At 39.1% G+C, this 21,702-nt stretch overlaps 3 protein-coding genes and 1 long non-coding RNA gene across 8 annotated transcripts; 1 reads left to right on the forward strand and 3 right to left on the reverse strand.

Annotated features, from left to right (window-relative positions):
• Window positions 1–1,825: 1,825 nt before the first annotated feature.
• LOC121745993 lies at window positions 1,826–9,103 on the reverse strand. Its single transcript, XR_006038901.1, has 3 exons — window positions 8,862–9,103; window positions 8,379–8,461; window positions 1,826–2,477 (listed from the first exon to the last, which is right to left on the reverse strand). It is a non-coding gene; the product is annotated as an uncharacterized LOC121745993 (long non-coding RNA).
• Window positions 9,104–10,551: 1,448 nt separating this feature from the next.
• Window positions 10,552–11,907, reverse strand: LOC121797673. The gene is made up of 3 exons (XM_042196322.1): window positions 11,792–11,907; window positions 11,277–11,714; window positions 10,552–11,202 (listed from the first exon to the last, which is right to left on the reverse strand). Exons 1-3 carry the CDS (start codon window positions 11,874–11,876, stop codon window positions 10,676–10,678), a joined length of 1,050 nt encoding a protein of 349 aa, XP_042052256.1. The 5' UTR covers window positions 11,877–11,907; the 3' UTR covers window positions 10,552–10,675.
• A 557-nt stretch (window positions 11,908–12,464) lies between these two features.
• Window positions 12,465–17,937, reverse strand: LOC121745998 (putative zinc transporter At3g08650). 4 transcript variants are annotated; one of them, XM_042139945.1, is made up of 6 exons: window positions 17,716–17,937; window positions 16,388–17,035; window positions 14,969–15,253; window positions 14,230–14,358; window positions 13,647–13,744; window positions 12,465–13,497 (listed from the first exon to the last, which is right to left on the reverse strand). In XM_042139945.1, the coding sequence occupies exons 2-6, from the start codon at window positions 16,832–16,834 to the stop codon at window positions 12,684–12,686; spliced, it is 1,773 nt and encodes a 590-aa protein (XP_041995879.1). In that variant the 5' UTR covers window positions 16,835–17,035; window positions 17,716–17,937; the 3' UTR covers window positions 12,465–12,683. The 4 variants fall into 4 exon arrangements, with proteins under 4 accessions (XP_041995879.1, XP_041995876.1, XP_041995884.1 ...); XM_042139942.1 differs by having other exon boundaries at window positions 16,388–17,044; XM_042139950.1 differs by having other exon boundaries at window positions 16,388–17,044; window positions 17,643–17,937.
• A 145-nt stretch (window positions 17,938–18,082) lies between these two features.
• Window positions 18,083–19,549, forward strand: LOC121746021. 2 transcript variants are annotated; one of them, XM_042139963.1, is made up of 4 exons: window positions 18,085–18,417; window positions 18,648–18,707; window positions 18,801–19,130; window positions 19,243–19,549. In XM_042139963.1, exons 3-4 carry the CDS (start codon window positions 18,867–18,869, stop codon window positions 19,459–19,461), a joined length of 483 nt encoding a protein of 160 aa, XP_041995897.1. In that variant the 5' UTR covers window positions 18,085–18,417; window positions 18,648–18,707; window positions 18,801–18,866; the 3' UTR covers window positions 19,462–19,549. The 2 variants fall into 2 exon arrangements, with proteins under 2 accessions (XP_041995893.1, XP_041995897.1); XM_042139959.1 differs by having other exon boundaries at window positions 18,083–18,417; window positions 18,648–19,130.
• The last annotated feature ends 2,153 nt before the right edge of the window (window positions 19,550–21,702 follow it).

The raw sequence follows: 21,702 nt of genomic DNA on the forward strand, positions 1-21,702 counted from the left end.
TGGGCAGGAGATGAGATAAATGAACATCAATTTAATCTGTGTGACTCCACATAATTTTGTAGAGTTGGGCTCAAGTTGGGAAAATATAAGAGAATTTGATAGCTCAACACTCTTTTAAAAAAAATTGTTAAGGACATTTAGACTTTGATTAAAATTAATTTGGGTCGGTCCAAGTTCTTCTATTTATTTTTGTTTAGACAAAATTTATTATTTGTCCCGTAGTAACTTGGTGTTGTTCCAAGTACTATAAAAAGTACGGGTGTTACAAATCGTGATGAACTCCTAATTGCCTTATGAGTTTTATCAGTTTGTAATCGTACTATTGTCATCATTTTTTTGCGTCAGTTTGTAAGCGTTGAGTGTTGTTTTACATGTGAAATCTCAAATCTGCAGGCATTGATGTACGATATGTCCAAGTTAATGTATATGTCAGTTATCTATTAATGTTGCATCGTTTTACTTCCGTAAAGGCCGGTTATTAAAACCATTTTCCAGGGTTTTGTAGTCCGTGGGGCTAGGGTGTAGTATCCACTCATTCTCGAACTGTAAGTAATGTACAAAATTTTAGTGATAATGTATATGACCAAATAATGTAGCATTTCATAGCAATAATGTAGCATCGTTTTTTTATCCCTAAGGCCCGAAACTTAACACCATTTTCCTAGGGTTTAGTAGTCCATGGGGCTAGGGTGTAGTATCCACACATTCACGTACTGTAAGTAATGCACGAAATTTTAATGATAATGTATATGACCAAATAACGTAGCATTTCATTGCAGTTATGTAGCATCCTTTTTGATCCCTAAAGTTAGGAACTTAACACTAGTTCCCTAGGGTGTAGTAGTGCATGGGGCTAGGGTGTAGTATCCATACAATGGCAGAGTCTTACTAATGTACTATATATTAATAATAATGTATATTATACTGTAATGTAGCATATCAAAGTCATCATGTAACATTTATTAGTCATGATGTAGCATTGTTCTAGTTCCGTCAAGTCCTGAAGCCCTAGGGTTTTGTAGCATTCGGGGCTAGGGTGTAGTATCCACTCATTCACGAACTATAAGTAATGTACGAAATTTTATATATGAACAAATAATGTAGCTTTCATAGCAGTTATGTAGCATCATTTTTTATCCCTAAAGCCCGGAACTGAACACCATTTCCTTATGGTTTAGTAGTCCATGAGGCTAGGGTGTAGTATACACACACATTCACGTAATGTATATTCGAATGATAATGTATAGTACTATGTATAATGTATATTGTTTGTTTTCTTGTTTAATGTGTTGTTTGCTACATATTTTTGTGAAGGCCAACTGATCTCTAATTTATTGCACAGTTTCTGTTGTACCACAATGCTCTGAAGAACTGAAGCCCGTCGTTGGTCAATGTTTCAAATCAATAGATTTTTCCACTACATTTTACGATTTGTATGCCCGCGCCATTGGTTTTGACACGCGCAAACAAGGCGTAATTTTGCAGAAGTTATGTTTTGTATAATTCAAGTACAATAGCGGTTCTATTTTGTTTAGCTTTTGCATCCAAATTTGTAAATATTGTACATTATAATTCGAATATTGTACATCACTTATAACAATTGAATGTGTGTTACATTATTGTGTCATATTGGAACGATAGTACACCCTAGCCCCATGGACTAGTAAACCCTAGGGAAATGGTGTTACCTTCAGGCCGTTACGGAACTAAAACACTGCTACATTATGGCTAAGAAACACTACATTATGTTGTCATACAAACTATTATTGGTACATCATACATTATTATGCTACTTTACATCTACATTACTATAAATAAGCAGTAATTATGTAGAAGTTATTTATTGTATAATATTTTTGTCATTGCTTCTTTAAAGTGTAATAGTACATTATTTTATGTTCACTGTACATTTCTAACAACATTATTGTACATTACTACTGGTTCACGTACATCATACTTTCAATTAAAACAACATAAAAACCAACGTACTACCAACCACATTGTGTCACAAAACATTATCCAGCTCCTTCCCACAAAAATAAAATATACAAATAGACTAATGTAATCCTTGACGAAACTAAATACTGCTAATTGTTTCATACAGATTCCCTACTCACAAACCATAATCTTCAAACCACTTTTTGAAGTTGAATTTAGCCGGCCTTTCTTTCCAATGCCTCGTTGCATGGTTCTGGTTAACTGCAGCCCTCGTGTTGTGAGTACAAGTCAGCAATGTGCGCTGGTACTTAATCCTCAACATAGCCGAGCTCTTCAACTCCTTACATGTGAGACCGCAATCCCATTCCTCCTGTGATGCGCCAAAATATGTCTCCATATGCCGCATCAAATACACACATGTCTCGGTGTGGTTGACTGTGTTTCTCCACTACAATATCATGCGATTGGTTGCACATTTGCACACTTGTTCGGCTAGTTTAGGAAGCTTATACTTTTCGAGTGCCTCAGCAAAGTTCAACCTACATTTTGTAGCATAAGGTTCATGCGCAACTCAATTGAAATGATGTACCAGAGAAGAATGGTTTTAACTCATGTACAAGTATTTATTTATAATGTATCACTTGCAATATACTAATGTACACAATGTGCTGAATAATGTTAAAATCAGTTTTGACAATGTACTTCAGACATTAAATAATGTATTAGACCATGATGAAAAGTTCCACCTACATGATGTAGCATATCAGGTTCTTTATAGTAGAAGAAAATATCATGTACTACTAACATTAATGTATAATGTAGATAATGTACATAATGTGATGAAATGATGTATACAACCCAACTGTAAAAACACCACTATGCCAACATCGTTTATTTTACTAAATCTGTGAAGATTAATGTACACATATGATTGAATAATGTATCAAAGCGTGATGTAAAGTTCTAAGAAGATGATGTTGATACTACCATGGAATACGTGCATCAAAGTTCGTACCTGCAGTTGGCTTTAATCAGTATTCTGCCTATCGAGTGGACGTCTGAAAGCTTTAACATGACCACCATTGTCTTCTTTGAGAGAGAGCTTCGCGTGAGTATCTTACACTCCCCAGTCAGAGTCTGGAGCAGGGAGTTTTGGCCATTTTACAGAAGTCGTGCAGTGCAGAAAAAGTTCCACCCGGCCGGGTGGCTTTTGGCCACCAAATTCCACCCGGGCGGGTGGCTACCCAAAGGCATGGTGGAATCAGCAAGTTCCACCCGGGCGGGTGGCTACCCGAAGGCATAGCGGAATCAGTGATTTCCACCCGGGCGGGTGGCCCACGCAGAGGCTAGATTTTGGGGCCCTTTTCTTGGAATTTGGCCTTCAACTATAAATAGGATTTTATCTCATTTTTTTCTTTGGTTGTATTATGAATTAAGATATCTCCTTTGTGAGTTTTTCCTCTTTGAGGATTGTATCCAATTCCTTCGTAGAAGTTTGCTTGTTTCAATTCCACAGATTGATTCAAGTAGAGGTAAGCATAAATGGAGTGTATCAATTGATTAGTGGAGCCAAGGGGTGATAGAGCTATTGAAAGTTGCCTAGGGTTGTCTCCATTCTTTTGGTTAAGGTCTTATGGTTGTAGCTCTTTTATCTCATCAATATACACATGCTTTCCATTTCTAATCTACTATCCTTTCTTGTTTAGATTCAATTTTTGTTGTTGGATCTCTTTTTATCCACTTGTTTTTATTGAGAAATTGAAAATCAATCTCACAAAATATCTAGATCAAGCATCACAAATGGGTAATTACTTGGGAAATGGATCATGAATTACATGGATCCACATCATTTAGTGTGTATTATCTATGTTATGTGAACTAGCTTCCTGCAAAATTTCAACGAAAACTACCTTCGTTTGCCTAGTTAACTGTGGGGATTAACATCATTGCCCTGTTTTGGCATAGTTGGGGAAAACCATACAAAACATATCCAATTGTTAGATCTGACTATATATGAATATTTTTCCCTAGATCCAGAATTGATTGTGAATCTATCCACCCAAATTCATCCATATTAGGCGTGGGGATCAATACTAAAAATATTCATAAACATCAACCAAATTTCAACAAAAGCTATATCCCATTTCTTGTTTTTCTTTGGTGTGTATGTGTGTGTTTTTTCTTTCTCTTTGGTGTGTGTGTTTACCTTAGGCATAGTTTCCTTTCTTTCATATGCTTAGTCATTATTATTTTGATGTTTACTACTTGGTGTCTATATTTGCTTGAGGTGTATACCTTGATTGAGTTGTCCAGCGCCGACAAGTGGGAATTGGATCTAGAGTGTGTGATACTACCCCACTATATTCTAAACCTACCGAGTGACATTGATGAGTGACTTGGAGGGGGGGATACTACATTGGGGTGAGTTAGCTTCTTAAATCTCTCCTTCTCATTTCACTAATATCTAAGGCTAGTCCCTAGTCTTTGTCATTGTGTTTTGTAGGTAACTTGGATGCCTCCTATTACTCGATCCAACAAGATGGAGGACATCCACGAGAAGGAGGTAGAGAAAGGCACGGGCTCAAGTAGTTCCGAACCCGAAGGGGATCTAGTGATCATGATGTCCCAAATGATGACCGATCTCAAACATGACCTCAAACAAGAGATGAGAGAATGGAAAGCCTAGTGGGATGCCCGAAGGAAAGAGTACGAGACCCGAAGGAAATCCAATCAAAATACCTTAGTTGGTGCCTTAAAGGAGGTCCGTGCATCAAGATCCATCACTCCTAAAAGTGACCACCTACATCTTAAAGCTTCCGGTATATAACATATAGTGTCGAGGGGCAATGGAGGCTATAGGGAGTATATTGGCAAGGAGTGTGGAATGAATGGTGATGATAGAGGTGACTATGAATCAAGGTACCATGAAGATGGACTTAAGAGGGGAAGTAGAGGGAAACGATCTCTCATGTCTCATAGAGATTGGCATTCTAGGAGGGTGAGAGATCATGTTAGCCATAAGGGGTTTCAGAGGCCAATTGAAGGAGTCCCATATAGAGCTCGGTTGAGGCCTACCTATCGACATGGTTGTGTTGACATAAACCAAATGGGTACCCCATCAAGTTTGGCTACATCCTCTCCTTTTCACTTCTCACATAGAGCCTATTGATGTGTATGGAAATGTCTCATCTTCGATGAGCTTAAGCCAAATTAGTAGAGAAAAAGAACGCGAGAGAGAGAGAAAAGGTTTGAGAGTGAAAGTGAGTATAAAAAGTCAAGAGAGCGCGATAAAAGACAAGAGTGTGAGGTGCAAAAGTTAAGAGAGAGTGGTGGGGTGAGAGAAAAGAAAATTATCAAATGAGAGAAAAACCACAAGCACAATGAGTCAAGGGTGCTTGTTAGATTTTAAGACCACTCTTGGGTGGCCCTAAATGATCCTTTGCCTCTTGCCCTTGGTGAGGAAAATAAGCCCTTACCCACTAACACTTGTTCTATGTCTTTTTGTGTTGACGAATTTGTAGGAAATTTAATTGAAGACATGGAAGTGAAGCATCAAATTGCACATGACTTGGAAACTACTCACCCGGAGAAGGAACAAGAGGAACGAGGGCAAGTGGATGAACTCCTTTCCCAAGGTTCAAGTGCACTATCCTTATCTACTTGTGATGATTCATTGAGTGTGATTACATTAGAGAAGTCCCTTTGTGTTGATAGATTTGTTATTGATGACTTGTGTAAAAAGTGGACTCATGAGCTTGAATCTTTGAATGTTAAATCTACCTTTGCGCCATATGTTGATCCTTTTTGGTTAAATACAAGCATTGATGGACGTGACATTTCTCTTGTGGAATCTACCTTGAATGTTGGGGTGACTTCTTCTCATGAATATATCAAAGAGAATAGTAGAGCCAAGAGAAGTGAAAATGTTGATTGCTTTAGAACTTGGTGTTTGCTATGTTTTTATTTTAAAATGGTAAGACCCTTCAATGGGATTGAGATTTTCTATGGCCGTTTTGTAAAGGATTTTTCCACTCACATGTCTCTTGTAGATTGTGTTGTGTTTAATGGCACATGGATACATTGTTCCCATAGTTGTGGTTGTGTTCTAAAATTGTTGGAGCAATTATGTTGGGATTATTTTGAAAAGTTTCTCACGATACTAGATATTGCTTTTTACAAGTGTCACATGCATGGTGTTGTGCTTTGTCTCCATGTTGTGCATAGTGGTTTATGGACACATTGCTCCCTTATTTTTGATAATCTCTTGAAATTGTTGGGGCAATGGAATGAAATCCATTTTAATGAACTTGGTTTGTTGGTTGATACACCTTCTTGCAAACTTGATGTGAGTTGTGATGGGCCTACTCTATGTGTTGAATATGGACTAGTCAATTTGTGGAGGAGCTCTCATTGGAGCAAGAATGATGTATCAATGGTTCCTTATGATCTTTTGTTGCTTAATCTTGAGAATATGAATCTTGTGAATAGATCTTGTTTGGTTACTTTTGAATATACACACTATGAACACTATGAGGATCTTTCTTGTATATGCCTAGTCTTGTTGTGAGTGTCAAATATTTTGTGAAGATGTTTAAGAGTTTGGGCATAGCTAGTGTGGGGATGATCAGGCCAAATGGAAACAAAGTGCACGGGGACTATGTGACCTGGCATGTTAATTGCTTTTATTGCATGTCAATCAAGCCTTTCAATGGAGTTGGGATGTTTTATGGACTTTTTGTTAAGAACTTTATATCTAATGGTTTTGTTTGGGACTACATTGTGAATGAATGCCTAGTCTTATGTGCACTCACGCCTAGTATCTATTTTGTGTGGTTATTTGAGTATTGGTATGAATGATATCTTGATAAATTCGTCTTGATTCCTTATGGGTGGGATTTGGGCAAGAAAGAATTCAATTTTTTGTGTTTTCACACTTATGTTGACTTGGCCTTGAGCTTAATGGAACATGGATTTGGAGTTCCATACAAGGTCTTTGGTGCAGTATTGTCTCTTAGAGCCTTTAGTGGTCTTAATCCATTTCATCATACTATGATATTTGATTTGCTATCGTTCCATTTTAAAAGTGTGCAGAATCCGAATTTGAGGGCAAATCCTTTTCAAGAAGGGGAGGATGATATGACCACGAGTACTAGACGTCAAGGGTTTTCACTTCGGCGTGAGCCATGGATTGATTGGGGCCCAAGGATGAAAGAGAAGACATGCCAAGGATCCAACAAAGCTAGAGGACCTCCCGAGGATGCGAGGAATAGAGAAGGCCCAGATTTGAGGACAAATCCATTCCAAGAAGAGGAGGATGATACGACCATGGAAGTCGTGCATCAAAGTTCGTACCTGCAGCTGGCTTTAATGTATTCTGCATCTCGATATGACGTCCGAAAGCTTTAAAACTGCAACCATTGTCTTCTTCGAGAGAGAGCTTTGCGTGAGTATCTTACACGCCCCAATCAGAGTCCGAAGGAGGGAGTTATGGCCGTTTTACAAAAGTCACGCAGTGTAGAAAAAGTTCCACCCGGCCGTGTGGCTTTTGGCCACCAAATTCCACCCGGGCGGGTGCTACCCGAAGGCATGGTGGAATCAACAAGTTCCACCCGGGCGGGTGGCTTTCGGTCACCAAATTCCACCCGGGCGGGTGGCTACCTGAAGGCATGGCGGAATCAGTGATTGCCACCCGGGCGGGTGGCTTTCGGCCACCAAATTCCTCCAGGGCGGGTGATCTACGTAGAGGCTAGATTTTGTGGGCCTTTTTCTTGGAATTTGGCCTTCAACTATAAATCGGACTTTATGTCATTTTCTTCTTTGGTTGATTAATGAATTAAGATATCTCCTTTGTGAGTTTTTCCTCTTTGAGGATCGTATCCAATTCCTTCGTTGAAGGTTGCTTGTTTCAATTTCATAGATTGATTCCAGTAGAGGTATGCATCAGTGGAGTGTATCCATTGAGTAGTGGAGCCAAGGGGTGATAGAGCTATTGAAAGTTGCCTAGGTTTGTCTCCATTCTTTTGGTTAAAGTCCTATGGTTATAGCTCTTTTATCTCATCATTATACACATGCTTTCGCTTTCCATTTCTAATCTACCATCCTTTCTGGTTTAGATTCAATTTTTGTGGTTAGATCTCTTTTTATCCCCTTGTTTTTATTGAGAAATTGAAAATCAATCTCACAAAAATATCTAGATCAAGCATACAAATGGGTAATTCCTTGGGAAATGGATCATGAATTACATGGATCCACATCAGATGTAGCAGGAGGTTTATCATACAAGCATACAAATTTTACATGTACTAGTCAATGTAATTGATGTATCATAGAAGGGTGCTCTTAAATCATGTGCAGCTATGCATATATAATGTACGATTTACTCTACACTGATGTACACCATGTGACGAAAAATGTAATTTAACCAAAAACCCAAATATTACTTGTCGTTTGAGTAGGCTAACTCTTCGACCTGCCTCGTTTGTTCAACATTTTGTACTGGAAATTCTTCTTCTCTGATCAGCCACTGTATCATTGTAGTTTAGAGACAAAATGGGGGAAAACAGAGCATTAGAAGCTTCCCAAAAAATGTACAAAAACAACAATCTCCGAAACCAGAAAAAAAACTCAAGTTTCATCTTATATTCGAACCCATCCTCATTAATAAACAAAAACTCCAAAAATTTACAAAATCAAAAAAGGGAATTTTAGAGAAACACTAATTAACATCCCCCAAAAACCAAATCACTACAAATATTCGCAGAATCCCCTTATGAATCATCGAAAAACCCTCAACAAAATTAGATTACATTAAACATAACAATTGGTATGAAATAATGTACGGAAAAAGTGAGATACAGGTTCTTCAGATCAAGAATCGAATTAAAATTGTAGCAAAACGACTGATTCTTCTTTTTGGTCCATACCTCGTCGTCGAGGTGAGAGAAAATTGGTGGTGGAAGCAAATCGACTGATTCTTCGTTTTCTTCACCGCCAGAAAGTCATCGAGAAGAGAGAAGAGCAGAATTATGGTGAGTGGGGCGCCGGTTAGGGTTTTTGGAGAAAACGGTGAGAGAAGAGGAGAAGAGATTGTGGAAGTAATGGTGAGAGAGAGAGTGGGAGAGGAAATGAAGTTTCGTTGAAATCAAATCCCTGATTTTTAGTAAATGCAGTTTTAAAAATGACAAGCCTAATGTATCCATACCGAGATTGCCCATAATGTACGAAAAAAATAAACTAATGTACTGCAACCATTAGATTAGTAGATCCAATGGTTTAAATTAGTGCTATGTTTAAGACTTATGGGGCAATAGAACGTTAATGCTCCCTGTATGGTACTCCCTTAATTTAGGGAATTACTAATTTACTCTCCTAATTGATTTTTTCCTTCTTTAACACATGGTCCTGGCAATACTTTCAAATGCATCACAACATTTCTCTCAATTGTCGATCATAACACATTTTTAATTTCTTCCCTGTTTCTCTTTTTTGTAAAAACATGAAACTCTGTGAAAGCATAAAATACTTGGTCTTTCGACCGCAAGATAAAGACCCACACTTTTATAGAATGATCACCAATAAAGGTTTCAAAATAGATGCACTACCAAATGATTTAGTGCTAATGGAGCCACAAACATCTGAGTAAACTAATTCTAAGAGGTCATGCTTCTATGATTAAATGAAACTCTTGCATATCCGGGATAGACTCTTGTTTGGCGTATTATATGCATCTCCTTTGCACCTATTTGGCAGTCTTATGTGCCATAAATTATATGTGGATCCATCAACGGCATTGACGAGACCTTCGCTAATCTTCGCCTGCATCACATAAAACGAACTGCTTTTCTCTCCTTTGGCCACCACTACCAAGATGAATATCAAATCCATCTTCATCAAGCTTATCGACCGAGAATAAGTTTAGACGGAAATCTGGGACGTGCCTAACATTCTTGAGCACTAGCTTGTAGCTAAGATTAGTTTCCAGTGAAATGTCACCAATGCCAACAACTTTCGAGTAACCATCATTTCTCATTCTTACTACACAATGATCATTGGGTGTGTAAGATGAGAAATTCCTTCCTCAAGCGACATGGATCGTTGCCTCACTGTCGACGATCCAACTGCTTGTTTGGTTGGTAAAGTTTGTCTCGTCCGCTCATCGTTATCATTGCTCCACTATGTTTTTTTTTTCTTTTTTCTCACGTAGGAACTTTTGACAGTTCCTTTCTATGTGATACACCCATCATCCTTCTTGCCTTGCCCTAAAGAGCCTTTATTCTTGCTTGTCCCCCTATTTTCCACAAGTGTTTCGTTGTTGAAGGAGGTATAATGAGTTCTTATGTGCTGATTTTGCCTTTGTCTCATGATTGAAGAGAGTTCTAAAAGGTCATGCCTATCCTGGAGGTAGGTGGTAATTTCTTGACTGAATTTTGTTTGATTTGGAGTTTATCTTATTGCTTCTTTGACTTTCTTTAATAAATCTACAAGTTTATCGTCTGTTTTAATCCGTAGGATGAAAACAGTAAGAGAGGATGAGACCTTAGTTATAAGTATCTCTAATGCTCATCCATTTGATTTACTTGCTGATTTGTATTTATATTTCATGTTATTGTAGTGTATTCGAGGATCTTGCTATTCAATTCATTAAGTAGTTAGTAACTACACAATAGGGTCTCTTCTATGAGGCCGGTAGTATATAAATCTAGTAATGCATTGAGTGAGTTTGCAACCAACTGATTGATTAAACGACAGAAGCAGGGAAAACTCGGACTTGATCGAGAAGAGGGCCGCAGAGTGTTCCCGCATCGTTGATCTTGGTATGATAGTAGGAGCTGAAGAAAGTAAGCTTGGTCCTATTCTTTTCTGCAGTGAACTGGAAACTGTAAGTGGAGAAATTCCCTTTCCCTTGAGATTTGAAAGCAGCTTTCATGGCCTCTTGAGCAGCGTATGCTTCAACCATCATGGATCCCTGGCACCCATTCCTGCAATCTCCAGCGACGAACGAGAGTGTGTAGGTTTTGCTCGGGAGCGTTCTGATGATTTGGGAAATCACACTCTCTCTCCCGGCAACTAGTTCTACTCCACCTCTTCCATATGGGACACTGAAATGCTCCGAGTCTATGAATTTTACAGCTTTTGTCGACTCAATGATCCAGCCGGGAAGCGGGGAGGTAGAGTCTAGCTGTTTTGGCGAGAGGAGGACGCCATGGGAAGAGTTCATCAACACATGAGGGCCCTCCTCAAAACCATTGTTCTTCACCAGGTTCACTGCAAACAACATAAATACTTAACAGTTAAAAAAACATAAGTGATTAGATGTTTTATTTTTTTTATTGTTTTACCGAAAGTGGGCCTTGGAGGGAAAAGCTCCTTGATGGCAACAGCATCCAAAAGAGGGCCACAGGCTGGATCTTCTTGCGTGCCGGGGTTTTCAAGAGACAGGTTCACAGAGTCCGAGTAAGCCCTGAATCCCCACGCATAGGTGTCGCCCCCGTTGCTGCTGTAGAGCGTCTGCAACGGGAGGTCGCCCGTTTGCCCCGCCACCGACACCCTCAGCACCTCGTCTTGTGCGCACGTTCTCGACGCACCAAGCGTCAATGCATACATGGACCCGTTCTTCACGAGGACCGTCTGGGATACGGACGCCCCGTTGCCCAGGCGAACGCCTTGCGAGCCCGAGATGTACTCCACCGTTCCATTGATTTCCCATTTGGGCAGCTCTGTTTTATTCTTGTCTTGCGCCTTTGGATGCTCTTTGAAATTCCCATTGGGTAGGAGGCCTTGATTAAGAAAATGTTAGTGTTAAATACTAAGGAAAAAGAGATGCAGAGTTATATAAGAAAAGAAGTCGTCATACCATCTAAAGGAGAAGCAGATGGTGCAATGGAATAAACACCAATGACAGAGCACACAAAGAGGAGAAAACACATCTTCATAGCCATTTCTAAGTGTCTTGTTTTGGTAATGATGAACATTAGAGCATCCATATTTATACACCACAATGACAAAGACATACAGGAAGAAGTGTAGGTGGGTAACTCCCTTTGTCTGTTTGACCTAAAATACTTTCTTTTTCTTTATATTAGGACATGACATCTTATCCTTTAATTTTCAAATACTTTGATTTATTCAATAGCCACAATATGTCCATCTTTCAATCAAACTTAACCACTACTATTCACAAACTGTTCAGTCAGAGGATAATTAATACAAGTATTGAATACAACAATAAAATAACTTCAAATCAAAATTCGGCATTCTTGACACAAGCAACCGGCATGCAATCCTTGTGATCGTTAAATTAATGTTAGTAAGTATGAAGTTTAATTGTTGATTTTATTCTGCGATAGAAGTCGCATTGCAAAATCTTTTTCCTTTCTAGAATATACTAATTTAATTGTAGTTAATATTTGTTACATATATACACGACAAAAACAGCTCTGAAGCGTAATTCACAGGTGTCATTCAATTAATAGATCGAAGTTGGAAGTTATGAAGATCATATGTCACAGAGTAATAGGAAAGATATATTTAATCTTTTGTAATTACAAAAGCCTGTAAAATCTTTTGTATTTAAATCAGAGTAATGAGCGTCAACTTCAATCAATTCCAAGAAAATATGTAAATAACAAACACTAAAGATACAAAAAAGTAGCATTCCAGCAGTAACGAATGTGGAGTACACTGCTCAGAAATCATTTCTACAATTATGTTTCTTCTATCTTGTTGTATAAAGATGAATCATGCCATCACTTGACAGCTTCAGGAGCAGAGTTGCAATATGGTGTGTGCAAACACACGAGCTTCGTGCACGTTAGACACACACTAGCAAACATGACCCCGACGACAACCCCAAAAAGGCTCTTCCGTTTATCCAACTTAACCACTCTTCTCACCGTGTTCCCAAAGCACGGGAAAAGCCCTCCACATGCAAACACCAGCACATGGTCCAACCCGCTGTAATCAATCCCGGCAAGTATCGCTCCATTGGCGGATAATGGACCCACAAACCCGATTAGGGCAGCAGATAAGAGGGAGGCATGCCAACTATCGGTTGCTCCAAAGATGGAGCTAGCCACAGCTGCGCCACGAGGGAACCCGTGGAGGGAGACGGGAAGGACCATGTGCCTCCCGAGCCCGTAAGCTTTGGGTGCAGCTACTCCTAACGCAAGCCCCTCAGCGAGAGCATGGAGAGCGACTGCTGCACATGACAGGACCGACTGAAGTGTGAGCGCACTTACAGTGACACCAGTGACAGAAGATAATGTGTTTCCTGAAGTCTTCCTGTGCAGTCTAGAATTCGTCAGAATGGATGTAGGTACGTGGATGAATGCTGCTCCGACCCCAAGAAGAAACATGAGTGGAAGAATCCCCATCTTAGAAGACGAGAGTAGTTGGAGGGGTCGCCAGGCCCCGAGGACAAAGGCTATGCCAGAGGCCATACCAGTAAGAAATGCATGCCGAAGCCGGAATGCAAGACAAAATGCAACAAGGGCTACACCACCAAGCAAAGGACCAAGGCCAAATAATAGAGAAACAAAGAAGCCGGAAGCATCCTCTTGGCTGAAAAAAATAAAACCATGCTAAATTTAGTACATTATTTTGTCATTTCCCCATTAACCCCCCGGAAGAGAAGAAGTAAATGAAAGAAAACAGCACCATGTCATCACACAAATTACAGAACATGTTTAGCTAGCAGACAGTGGTCTCACCTGTAGTTGTGGCTGAAATGCTCAAATAGAGCCCCGAGTGCCTCCATAAATGCCACAGAAAGCGTAGCTGCAGATGCCACTTGAGATGGGGAAGACTCCTGCAAATAAGGGGAAAATAAAAAAAATAGTAATAAATAAAAAACCAAAGTTGATAAGTTCTGACATTGTTATCAGTCCCGGTTCTTTCATATAACATGTACAAGTAGCACTGTCATTAGATAGAAATTGACAAGTGTGAGGAATATTCTTTCAGCCCATAAAGAAAGGAGAATCAACAGACATCAATAAGGGAAGTTTTATTTTCATTAGTCTATCAATATTTTTTGGGTAAGTATCACAATCATAGAACCAAAAGAAATTCTATCTATAGACAATCAAATTCTATTAAAAGGCTTAATCTGGAAGACATGTAAATTACTATGATTTTGTATTCATAAGCACAAAGTCTAGCTTTCGACGCCACACATAATTCATAGTAAATGAAAAGGAGAATGAATAATAGTATATGCCAGAAATACTGGCTGAAAGAGAATTCTTCCTTCATTAATTTATACAGATTCAAAATATGTTTCTCTATTTTTACCTTGAAACCATCCGGAAGGACCTCAGCCATAACCATCCAAATCATACAACCGGCAGCGAATCCAGTAGCAAATGGCAAGAACTTGTTGAAAGCATCAGCACATATAAATGAAGGAACCGCTACAAGAGGCTGCATTAACAAACTAGATAAGGTACTAATTTCCAAATTAAAAAAGATAAGATTGTAACAATCTCTTACACCACACCCCTTCCCCCAACCCCACAAAAGAAGAAAGAACCTCTACACACATTTATACACAGAGCAAAATAAGTACCACAGGTTTCCAATATCCACAAATGGTATCTGGAGAAGCCAAGTAGTCGCAAGTGATAGTTTGAAAATTCACCAGAGATATTATCAATTACCATTATGTTGTCCCAAAAAGATCCAGTCCCAAAGAATCAACAATCACTGGTTCCAAATTATAATACCTCCGTCCTTTAAAAATAAAACCTTTTGAAACGGCATGTGTTTTAATGCACAATTGGTAAAATGAGAGGGATATAAAGAAAAAGTGATTGAAGTATTGTTAGTGGAGAATGGGTCCCACCTAATTAAAGAGAAAAAAGATTCCTAAAATAGAAAGTGCTATTTTTGTAGGATGGAGGTAGTATTGATTAATTGTCCCATGTTCCAAATGGAATAGCTTATGGCTATAGACTCAATTTCATTTTGTATCTAGAGGTATGTAAATATACATAGTTAAAAAAAATAGTTATCCACAATCAGACCTAATTACCTGTGGTAGTGACGTAATCACACTCCATATCATGGCATTCTGCGGAGAAACTCCTCTTGACGCAAGGACCATACTAACAGCCAGGCCCTCAGGTATATTATGTACAGCAATAGCCAATGTCACCAATATCCCTTGTGATAAACCCTTAGAGCCGGCAAAGGAAACTCCAACACCAGATCCCTCCCCAAAAGAATGAAGAGTCATTATTCCAACAACAAGAATGACTTTAGTAGCATCTGCTCCCTTTATGTCCAGCATGCTCATTTCACCATATTGCTCAAGAAACTGAGTTAAAACACACACGTAGACAATAGAATATATTACCAGTCAAATAAAGGAAGAGCAGCAGCTCCAAAGTACAAATAATGCCAGGAAATGTTGTTAGTAAACTTCTTCTAGAATGGTTTATTAAATTGATTATAGAATATAGACTACCAATTAAAAACTTTTGCACTACAACTGTTTGGCACTCTGTGTGATTTCATAGTAACGGAAACAGGCAAGAACCAACTGTTCTTTAATTAAATGAACAGAGGGCAGGGAAAATAATACGTATATTTTATTACATAGTTAAGAAAAGGCCTCGTCGTGAGATATAATGTTCGTGCAAGAAGATAGGGTCTGAATTCATAGGAAAGGATATAAAGCAGCTGCAGACCACATTTGCACTAAGCCAGTGATAGAATAAAACAAAATCCATACACATGGATGCCATAGGCCCACAGCACAAACCATAGTAAATAATGGAAAAGGGGCTAAGGCCACTTGTGATGGGATCAATTTATCATCTTTCATTCTGAATATATCATTCATGTTGTGAAAGTAAAGACCATGTCCTATAGCATTTCAATAAACAACATGAGACCATTCAAGCATGTGTGAGCATTGGATAACATTAACATTGTCACCAATCCCAACAATACAAAGAAATTTGCAACATAATATCAGAGGATTAGCGGGAAAGGCAGTTTGTTTTTAAAGATGAAGCATGTGTAGGGAATACTTGTCAAATAGGCTAAGAAAAAAATTAAAAAAACAAAAGGAAAAGAAGATTGGGGAGAAACTCAAATGTTAAATTGCTGCCAAACACCCAACCTGCCAACTCAAAGCTTTAAAACATAGGAACCAACCATTACAAAACCAAAAAAATGATCAAGGGAGACATAAGAATCTGCTGCCAACTAGATAATACCATATCCATGGTATCAAAAGAGGGCCCCGGAGAGTTAACATGACAAATTGTAATCGAAATTTAAAACTGCATGCAAAGGAGCAGAATAGTCACCAATCAAAAATCATAAGGAGATATACAAACAGAACAAGCACCAATGAGATAACATCGTAACTCATAAGAGGCATTTCACAACAACTCCACAGACAGATCAGACATATAAATTTATAACAGTCAAAGAGATTCACCTTCTTGCAAAGCCAGATGAAAACACCACCAGACAAAATACCCAACACAACCCAACTGCCACTTCCATGGCCCTGTCCTTCTTGTATAAGGTCAAAGCTTGCAGCAAGCATTACTCCCGCTGCCATTCCATTGCATATTCCAGCCCATTGAGGATCAAGCTCCATAAAAAAGAAAGGGAGAGCCCCCAAACCAGTAGCTGCAGCCATTGCCAGTGTGCAAATTGCAACTGTTGACACTGAGACTCTAACAGTTCCATCCTGCCACTTACCCATTTCATCACTAATATGCTCAGTACCAAATCCATCTATCACACCACCTTCTGCATTCCTCCGCGGAGCAGTTATTACTCTTTGTAAAGTGTGTCCATCTTCTTCGGCTCCTATACTATGACCAAATATTACAACAAAGAGACATACCAAAAGAAGCAGGTTCACTTTTAAGCCCATCCTTTTGCGCTTCAAACTGTAAAATCTCTAGAATATCATATGCACATAATAACAGATGGTATTATGTTGGTGTGTCCTCAGCCACGCCAAGTGAGCAGAACTAAAATTATACTCCAGGCTGACGGCACTTCACAGTTATAGCTTAGTAATTTCCAATTACTGCTCTTGCACACACGAATGTTGAATTAGGTTATACTGTCCCTGATGCAGCTAAAAGTAAAGGATTCAGCAAGGAACAATCATTATTCACAAGCAAGATAGATGTATAGCATACAATAAAATCCTTGAACACATATACCCTCTTAATATTCTATTATACTGAATTCACAGAGGGGTCATCTTGAAGAACAATAATTGCACAATCGGAAGCCAAAGAGATGGAAGTCAATATCTGTTTACAGAGGAGATCTCTGGAGCAAAAAAAACTAGCTCCTTTATAACAGGGTTTATCGATTTTCTTGGTTTGACTTTATAGCTTGTTGGCATTTTGGTTCCCTTTTAAATCACAATTTTGGTAGGATAAATCAACAATTTAACCTAGCTACAACTTTCTAGAATCAACTAGTAATCAAATGCAACCAACTTTGATGAAAAAAATCTTCCCAGTCTCAGCTTGATCAAGAATCATAAAACCCCAAAGCCCCACACAAATTCAGAAAAGTGAACACAAAAAATCCAATCCAGGCAACAAAAAAGCACCGCCACAAAATTATTAACTTGATTAGTTCCAGAAACAAACGAATTCTTGACTCCATCATCACGAAATGAACACCCAAAAGCTCAAAACAAACAAAATACAAATAATTACCATGAAATGCTAAAACCCCACCAGACATCAGAAGACACACAAAAAATCTCCAAGGATTTTGAGGAAAACCAACCTTTTGCAATTTGGATCCGTAGAAGCGATGAATGGATGTTGATGGTGACGATGATGGCAATAGATGGCAAATGCACTTGAAAATAAAAACAAAATTCAAGCACTATCCACCATCACCATCACCATCACCATCACCATCACCATCATTTTTGTATTCGTAATTCAGAAACTGATTATCGTTTGTGAAAGCCAAAACCGTGGACCGTTCATTGTTTCTACGCTTATTCTTAAACTTAATTAAATGATAGATTTGGGGGTTTTACTTCTCCATAATTGATGATTTTGTTGTAAAAAAGTTGACTTGATTCATTCAAGGCAGAAGGTGGGGAGATACTATTTTGTAAATGGGCAGAAATGTATGCGGTCATATTTGGGAGTGTATGGCCCACCAAACTGGGCTTCAATACATGCGTTCGGTTATTGTTTCAGCTGATTTTGTTTATTGTATAAAATTAGTGATCCTTTTTTCACTGTGATGACCAAAAACCCTCTATGAATTTCTGAATTCTAAGTAATACCTTTTCGCCCTAAAGAGCGGAGCGGTAAATGAAAATTTCCAAAGGACATTTCCCTCCCAAATTTTGTAGGGAGTTCATCCGCACTCCATTAAATTGGGTCATCCGTGTCACCGTGACTGTACTTCTTCATTGTGACGGGATAACTGGTAATTTGGAATATCTTTGGGAGATTGTCGTCGACGAAGGTAGAGTTCGACCCTTTGTTATCCCTCCATTTGTAATCGGCATTGTGATGCTTTTGAAATTGTGCTCTTCTATCTTCTGTGTAATTTGTCATTTGTCAATTTCCCACAAAAATTTTAGCAGAATGATTTCTTGTGTGACACAATCTCTACAGCCGCTGACCTAATTTAGTGAAATAAACTGTCGTTGCCTCACAATCTGCTATATAATCTTTGGCTTTACATTGTGATAGGTAGTATGTCTGGTTCGCAACGTCCAGTTGGTTATAGTCAGGGTGGTGGCTCCGTTCAAGGTGGTTTAATCTTCAGTTACCCTGTATTGCTAATCTGTTAATTTAAGTCCCTTTGAAGCGTATATTTGTGTGTGTTTCCTTGTTCTGCCTCAGGCAAGCAATGACTCTACACCTCGGAAGTTTCGTAAGGGAGATCGGTCTCGTCGTCTATGGTTTGTAATGGCTGCTACGTTGCTGGATCTTGTGGCCCGGGGTTGGAAATCCGATAATGGATTTCGTTTGGGTTATCTTCAGAAGATAGAAGCCAGCATCCGCAAGGAGTTTTCCAATGCTGGTGTCAAGGCGACTCCACATATTACATCCAGAATGAGCGCATGGAAAAAAAACTACAACAGCCTTCGAAACATTATGGCACGAACTGGGGTTGGATACAATGCCCATGGCGATCACAAGATTGACATAGACGACGATCAATGGGCACAGGTCGTCCAGCTACGCGTACATTCTATCAAAAAATTATGATAAAGGTTATCTCATTTGATGCGATTGCAGTCGTTAACCGTGTAGGATCTGCACTTGTAACTCACATTTACAGGTGGATAAGAACACCAAGTTTATGCCTTATAAGTCCTGGCCACTCTGGGAGGTTTGGAAAAGCATATTCGGGAAAGATCGTGCGACTGGCAGAACTGCTGAAGACCTTGACGACGCCGCTGATGAGGTTCGTGCCCAAATGGCTGGGGGGCTTCATGCCCATGACAACGACTACCATTCCTGTAACACCCCTTACCTGATTAATTTAATAATCGAATAAGTGATGTCACCTTTTGGTAAAAATCCCGACTTAACAGAAAATCCTTGATTCTTTTTTTTTATATACAAAGATATATCATTTTCCTTTACTTGGCAAACGGAAAAACTGCTATATAACATCTGAAATTAGACCATAAACATGTTTCCAAAAGTCTATATATATATATATATATATATATATTTATACAACCTGGACAACGAAGTAAATGAAACGTCCAAACCCTATTACACTCTCTATACATGCCACATCTAGTATATCCGAAAGAATTTTCTGAACACAAAAAGGTTGGCTAGTGACCCGACTTGAGCAGCTGTACATCGAAAGAGCTAATCTGCAGGGGGGAAAAGAAAGGGGTGAGCTTCAACAAGCCCAGTAGTATACTCACCATTAGAGCCTAATTTTCAGAGTTAAGTAAACATTATACAACCTACTTGTTTACAATATTAACCATTGAATATTCTCTAGAACCAACATTCTTATAACCATACATATCGAAAATAACCAACAATAAAAGTCTTACCTTTATATCGTCCTCCCTTGATTTCCTGGGACTTACTTAAGGCATTATCATATAATCTCATAGTATACCAATAAACGTGAACAATTATCAGTAGCTAGTGTCAAGCAACATCATAACTTCATACAACGTCAAATCATGTCAAACAATGTCAGATTCACCCTTTTTGCATCAGAGGAATATTAGCATCAGAATATATCATTTAACATCACATAATATCGTTTTTCACCTAAGCATATAGTTTTCACATCTCATCGCCTTGATCATATAACGTCATATCTTGGCATTCACTATCGCGTAGCACTTTATATCATATAATCACACCAACGCATATACAGATCACCACAGTTTCACAAATCCAAACTCATATGACAAAACATGCTCTCACGTACCAGATATATCAGAGTTATAACAGAGGTTTCATACAATCACATATCATAAAACCCATAGCTATCACCATTGTTCTCACATATCAGAACACATATAGCCCCATTAAGTGCTTAGTGACAAACTACGGTACGCGGACCAGATCAAAAATAGAATCAGATACAGATGCAGCCATGGTCCTCGAGACGACGCAGGACAGACCACCCATTAGGGTGCAGACAGAAGATCGGATCACCCATTTAGGATGCAAACAGATATTCAAATCACCCATTTAGGGTGCAGACAGATATTCAAATCACCCATTTATGGTGCAGACAGAAGATCAGATCACCCATTTAGGGTGTAGACAGGTATTTCAGACAGATATTCAGATCACCCATTTAGGGTGCAGACAGAAGATTAGATCACCCATTTAGGGTGCAGACAGATATTCAGATAACAGAATGACCCCGCTTCGGTTTTCCAGAACGCTAGCGATCTCAGATGATGCAGCACTGCCGTCCTGACATGACAATTGTACTCAGAGCATCTCCAATAGCGGACGTCCGGTCGGACATTCGCGACGGGTGACCGGGACGTCCGCCATTGTGGCGTGGCAAATCGGATACGGACGTCCCGTAAGGACGTCGGATGTCCTCGGACATGCGGGGGACGGGCTGGCGGACGTCCGCCGTTGTGGCGGACGTCCGGTATTTAATTTTTTTTTTTAAACTCTATATATATGGCTCGTTGAACTTCATTTCATTCGCACCCCAAATATGATGGGGATGGGCAGTGTGAAGGGGATGGGTAGTGTGAAGGGGATGTCCTAGTGACGTGGCAGTGGGATGGGAAGTCTTAGTGACGTGGCAGTGGGATGTTTTTGGGAATTCCCAGTGGATGTCCGAATGGTACATCCGTGCATTGGAGATGCTCTCACAGAACACATTCAAGCTCGGGGCATAAGCACAGACAAGTATACTTTATTTCCAACAATCTATAACATAACAGATCAGCAACTTCTTTTATCACCATATCATAATTGGTTTATTCAGAGTACACATATATCAACACTTATTTCTAACAATTTCAACCATAGTACATTAACAACTTTCACTCATTATCGAACATTTTCCCATATATAAAAATTACATTGAATAAAAACCATATGCAGAGTATAATATCATCTCTATTAAGAGCAATAAGTTCATAGGTTGTGAATACCCTACCTCGAAATCCAAAGCGCCCTTGACACACGAATCCCTTTATTCCTGCTCCTTGTCCTTGTCCTTGTTATTTCCTGGGGTAGGATTACCCTTCAATATATATTTCACTTTCACACATAAAGTATCAAATTC

The sequence above is a fragment of the Salvia splendens genome, chromosome 1 (genome assembly GCF_004379255.2).
Source record: "Salvia splendens isolate huo1 chromosome 1, SspV2, whole genome shotgun sequence".
Lineage (NCBI taxonomy): Eukaryota > Viridiplantae > Streptophyta > Magnoliopsida > Lamiales > Lamiaceae > Salvia > Salvia splendens.

What these genes read in the sequence shown, in the direction of transcription:
- LOC121745998 (XM_042139945.1), bottom strand. Translation starts at nt 16,834, where the DNA reads ATGGGCTTAAAAGTGAACCTGCTTCTTTTGGTATGTCTCTTTGTTGTA. An exon ending in TGATTACGTCACTACCACAG is followed by an intron (nt 14,359 to 14,968) that starts GTAATTAGGTCT and finishes TTGTTAATGCAG; the next exon opens with CCTCTTGTAGCGGTTCCTTC. An exon ending in CATTTCAGCCACAACTACAG is followed by an intron (nt 13,498 to 13,646) that starts GTGAGACCACTG and finishes TATTTTTTTCAG; the next exon opens with CCAAGAGGATGCTTCCGGCT.
- LOC121797673 (XM_042196322.1), bottom strand. Translation starts at nt 11,876, where the DNA reads ATGGCTATGAAGATGTGTTTTCTCCTCTTTGTGTGCTCTGTCATTGGT. An exon ending in ATCTGCTTCTCCTTTAGATG is followed by an intron (nt 11,715 to 11,791) that starts GTATGACGACTT and finishes TTCTTAATCAAG; the next exon opens with GCCTCCTACCCAATGGGAAT. An exon ending in CCCTCCAAGGCCCACTTTCG is followed by an intron (nt 11,203 to 11,276) that starts GTAAAACAATAA and finishes TGTTGTTTGCAG; the next exon opens with TGAACCTGGTGAAGAACAAT.
- LOC121746021 (XM_042139959.1), top strand. Translation starts at nt 18,867, where the DNA reads ATGGCTGCTACGTTGCTGGATCTTGTGGCCCGGGGTTGGAAATCCGAT. An exon ending in ACGACGATCAATGGGCACAG is followed by an intron (nt 19,131 to 19,242) that starts GTCGTCCAGCTA and finishes TCACATTTACAG; the next exon opens with GTGGATAAGAACACCAAGTT.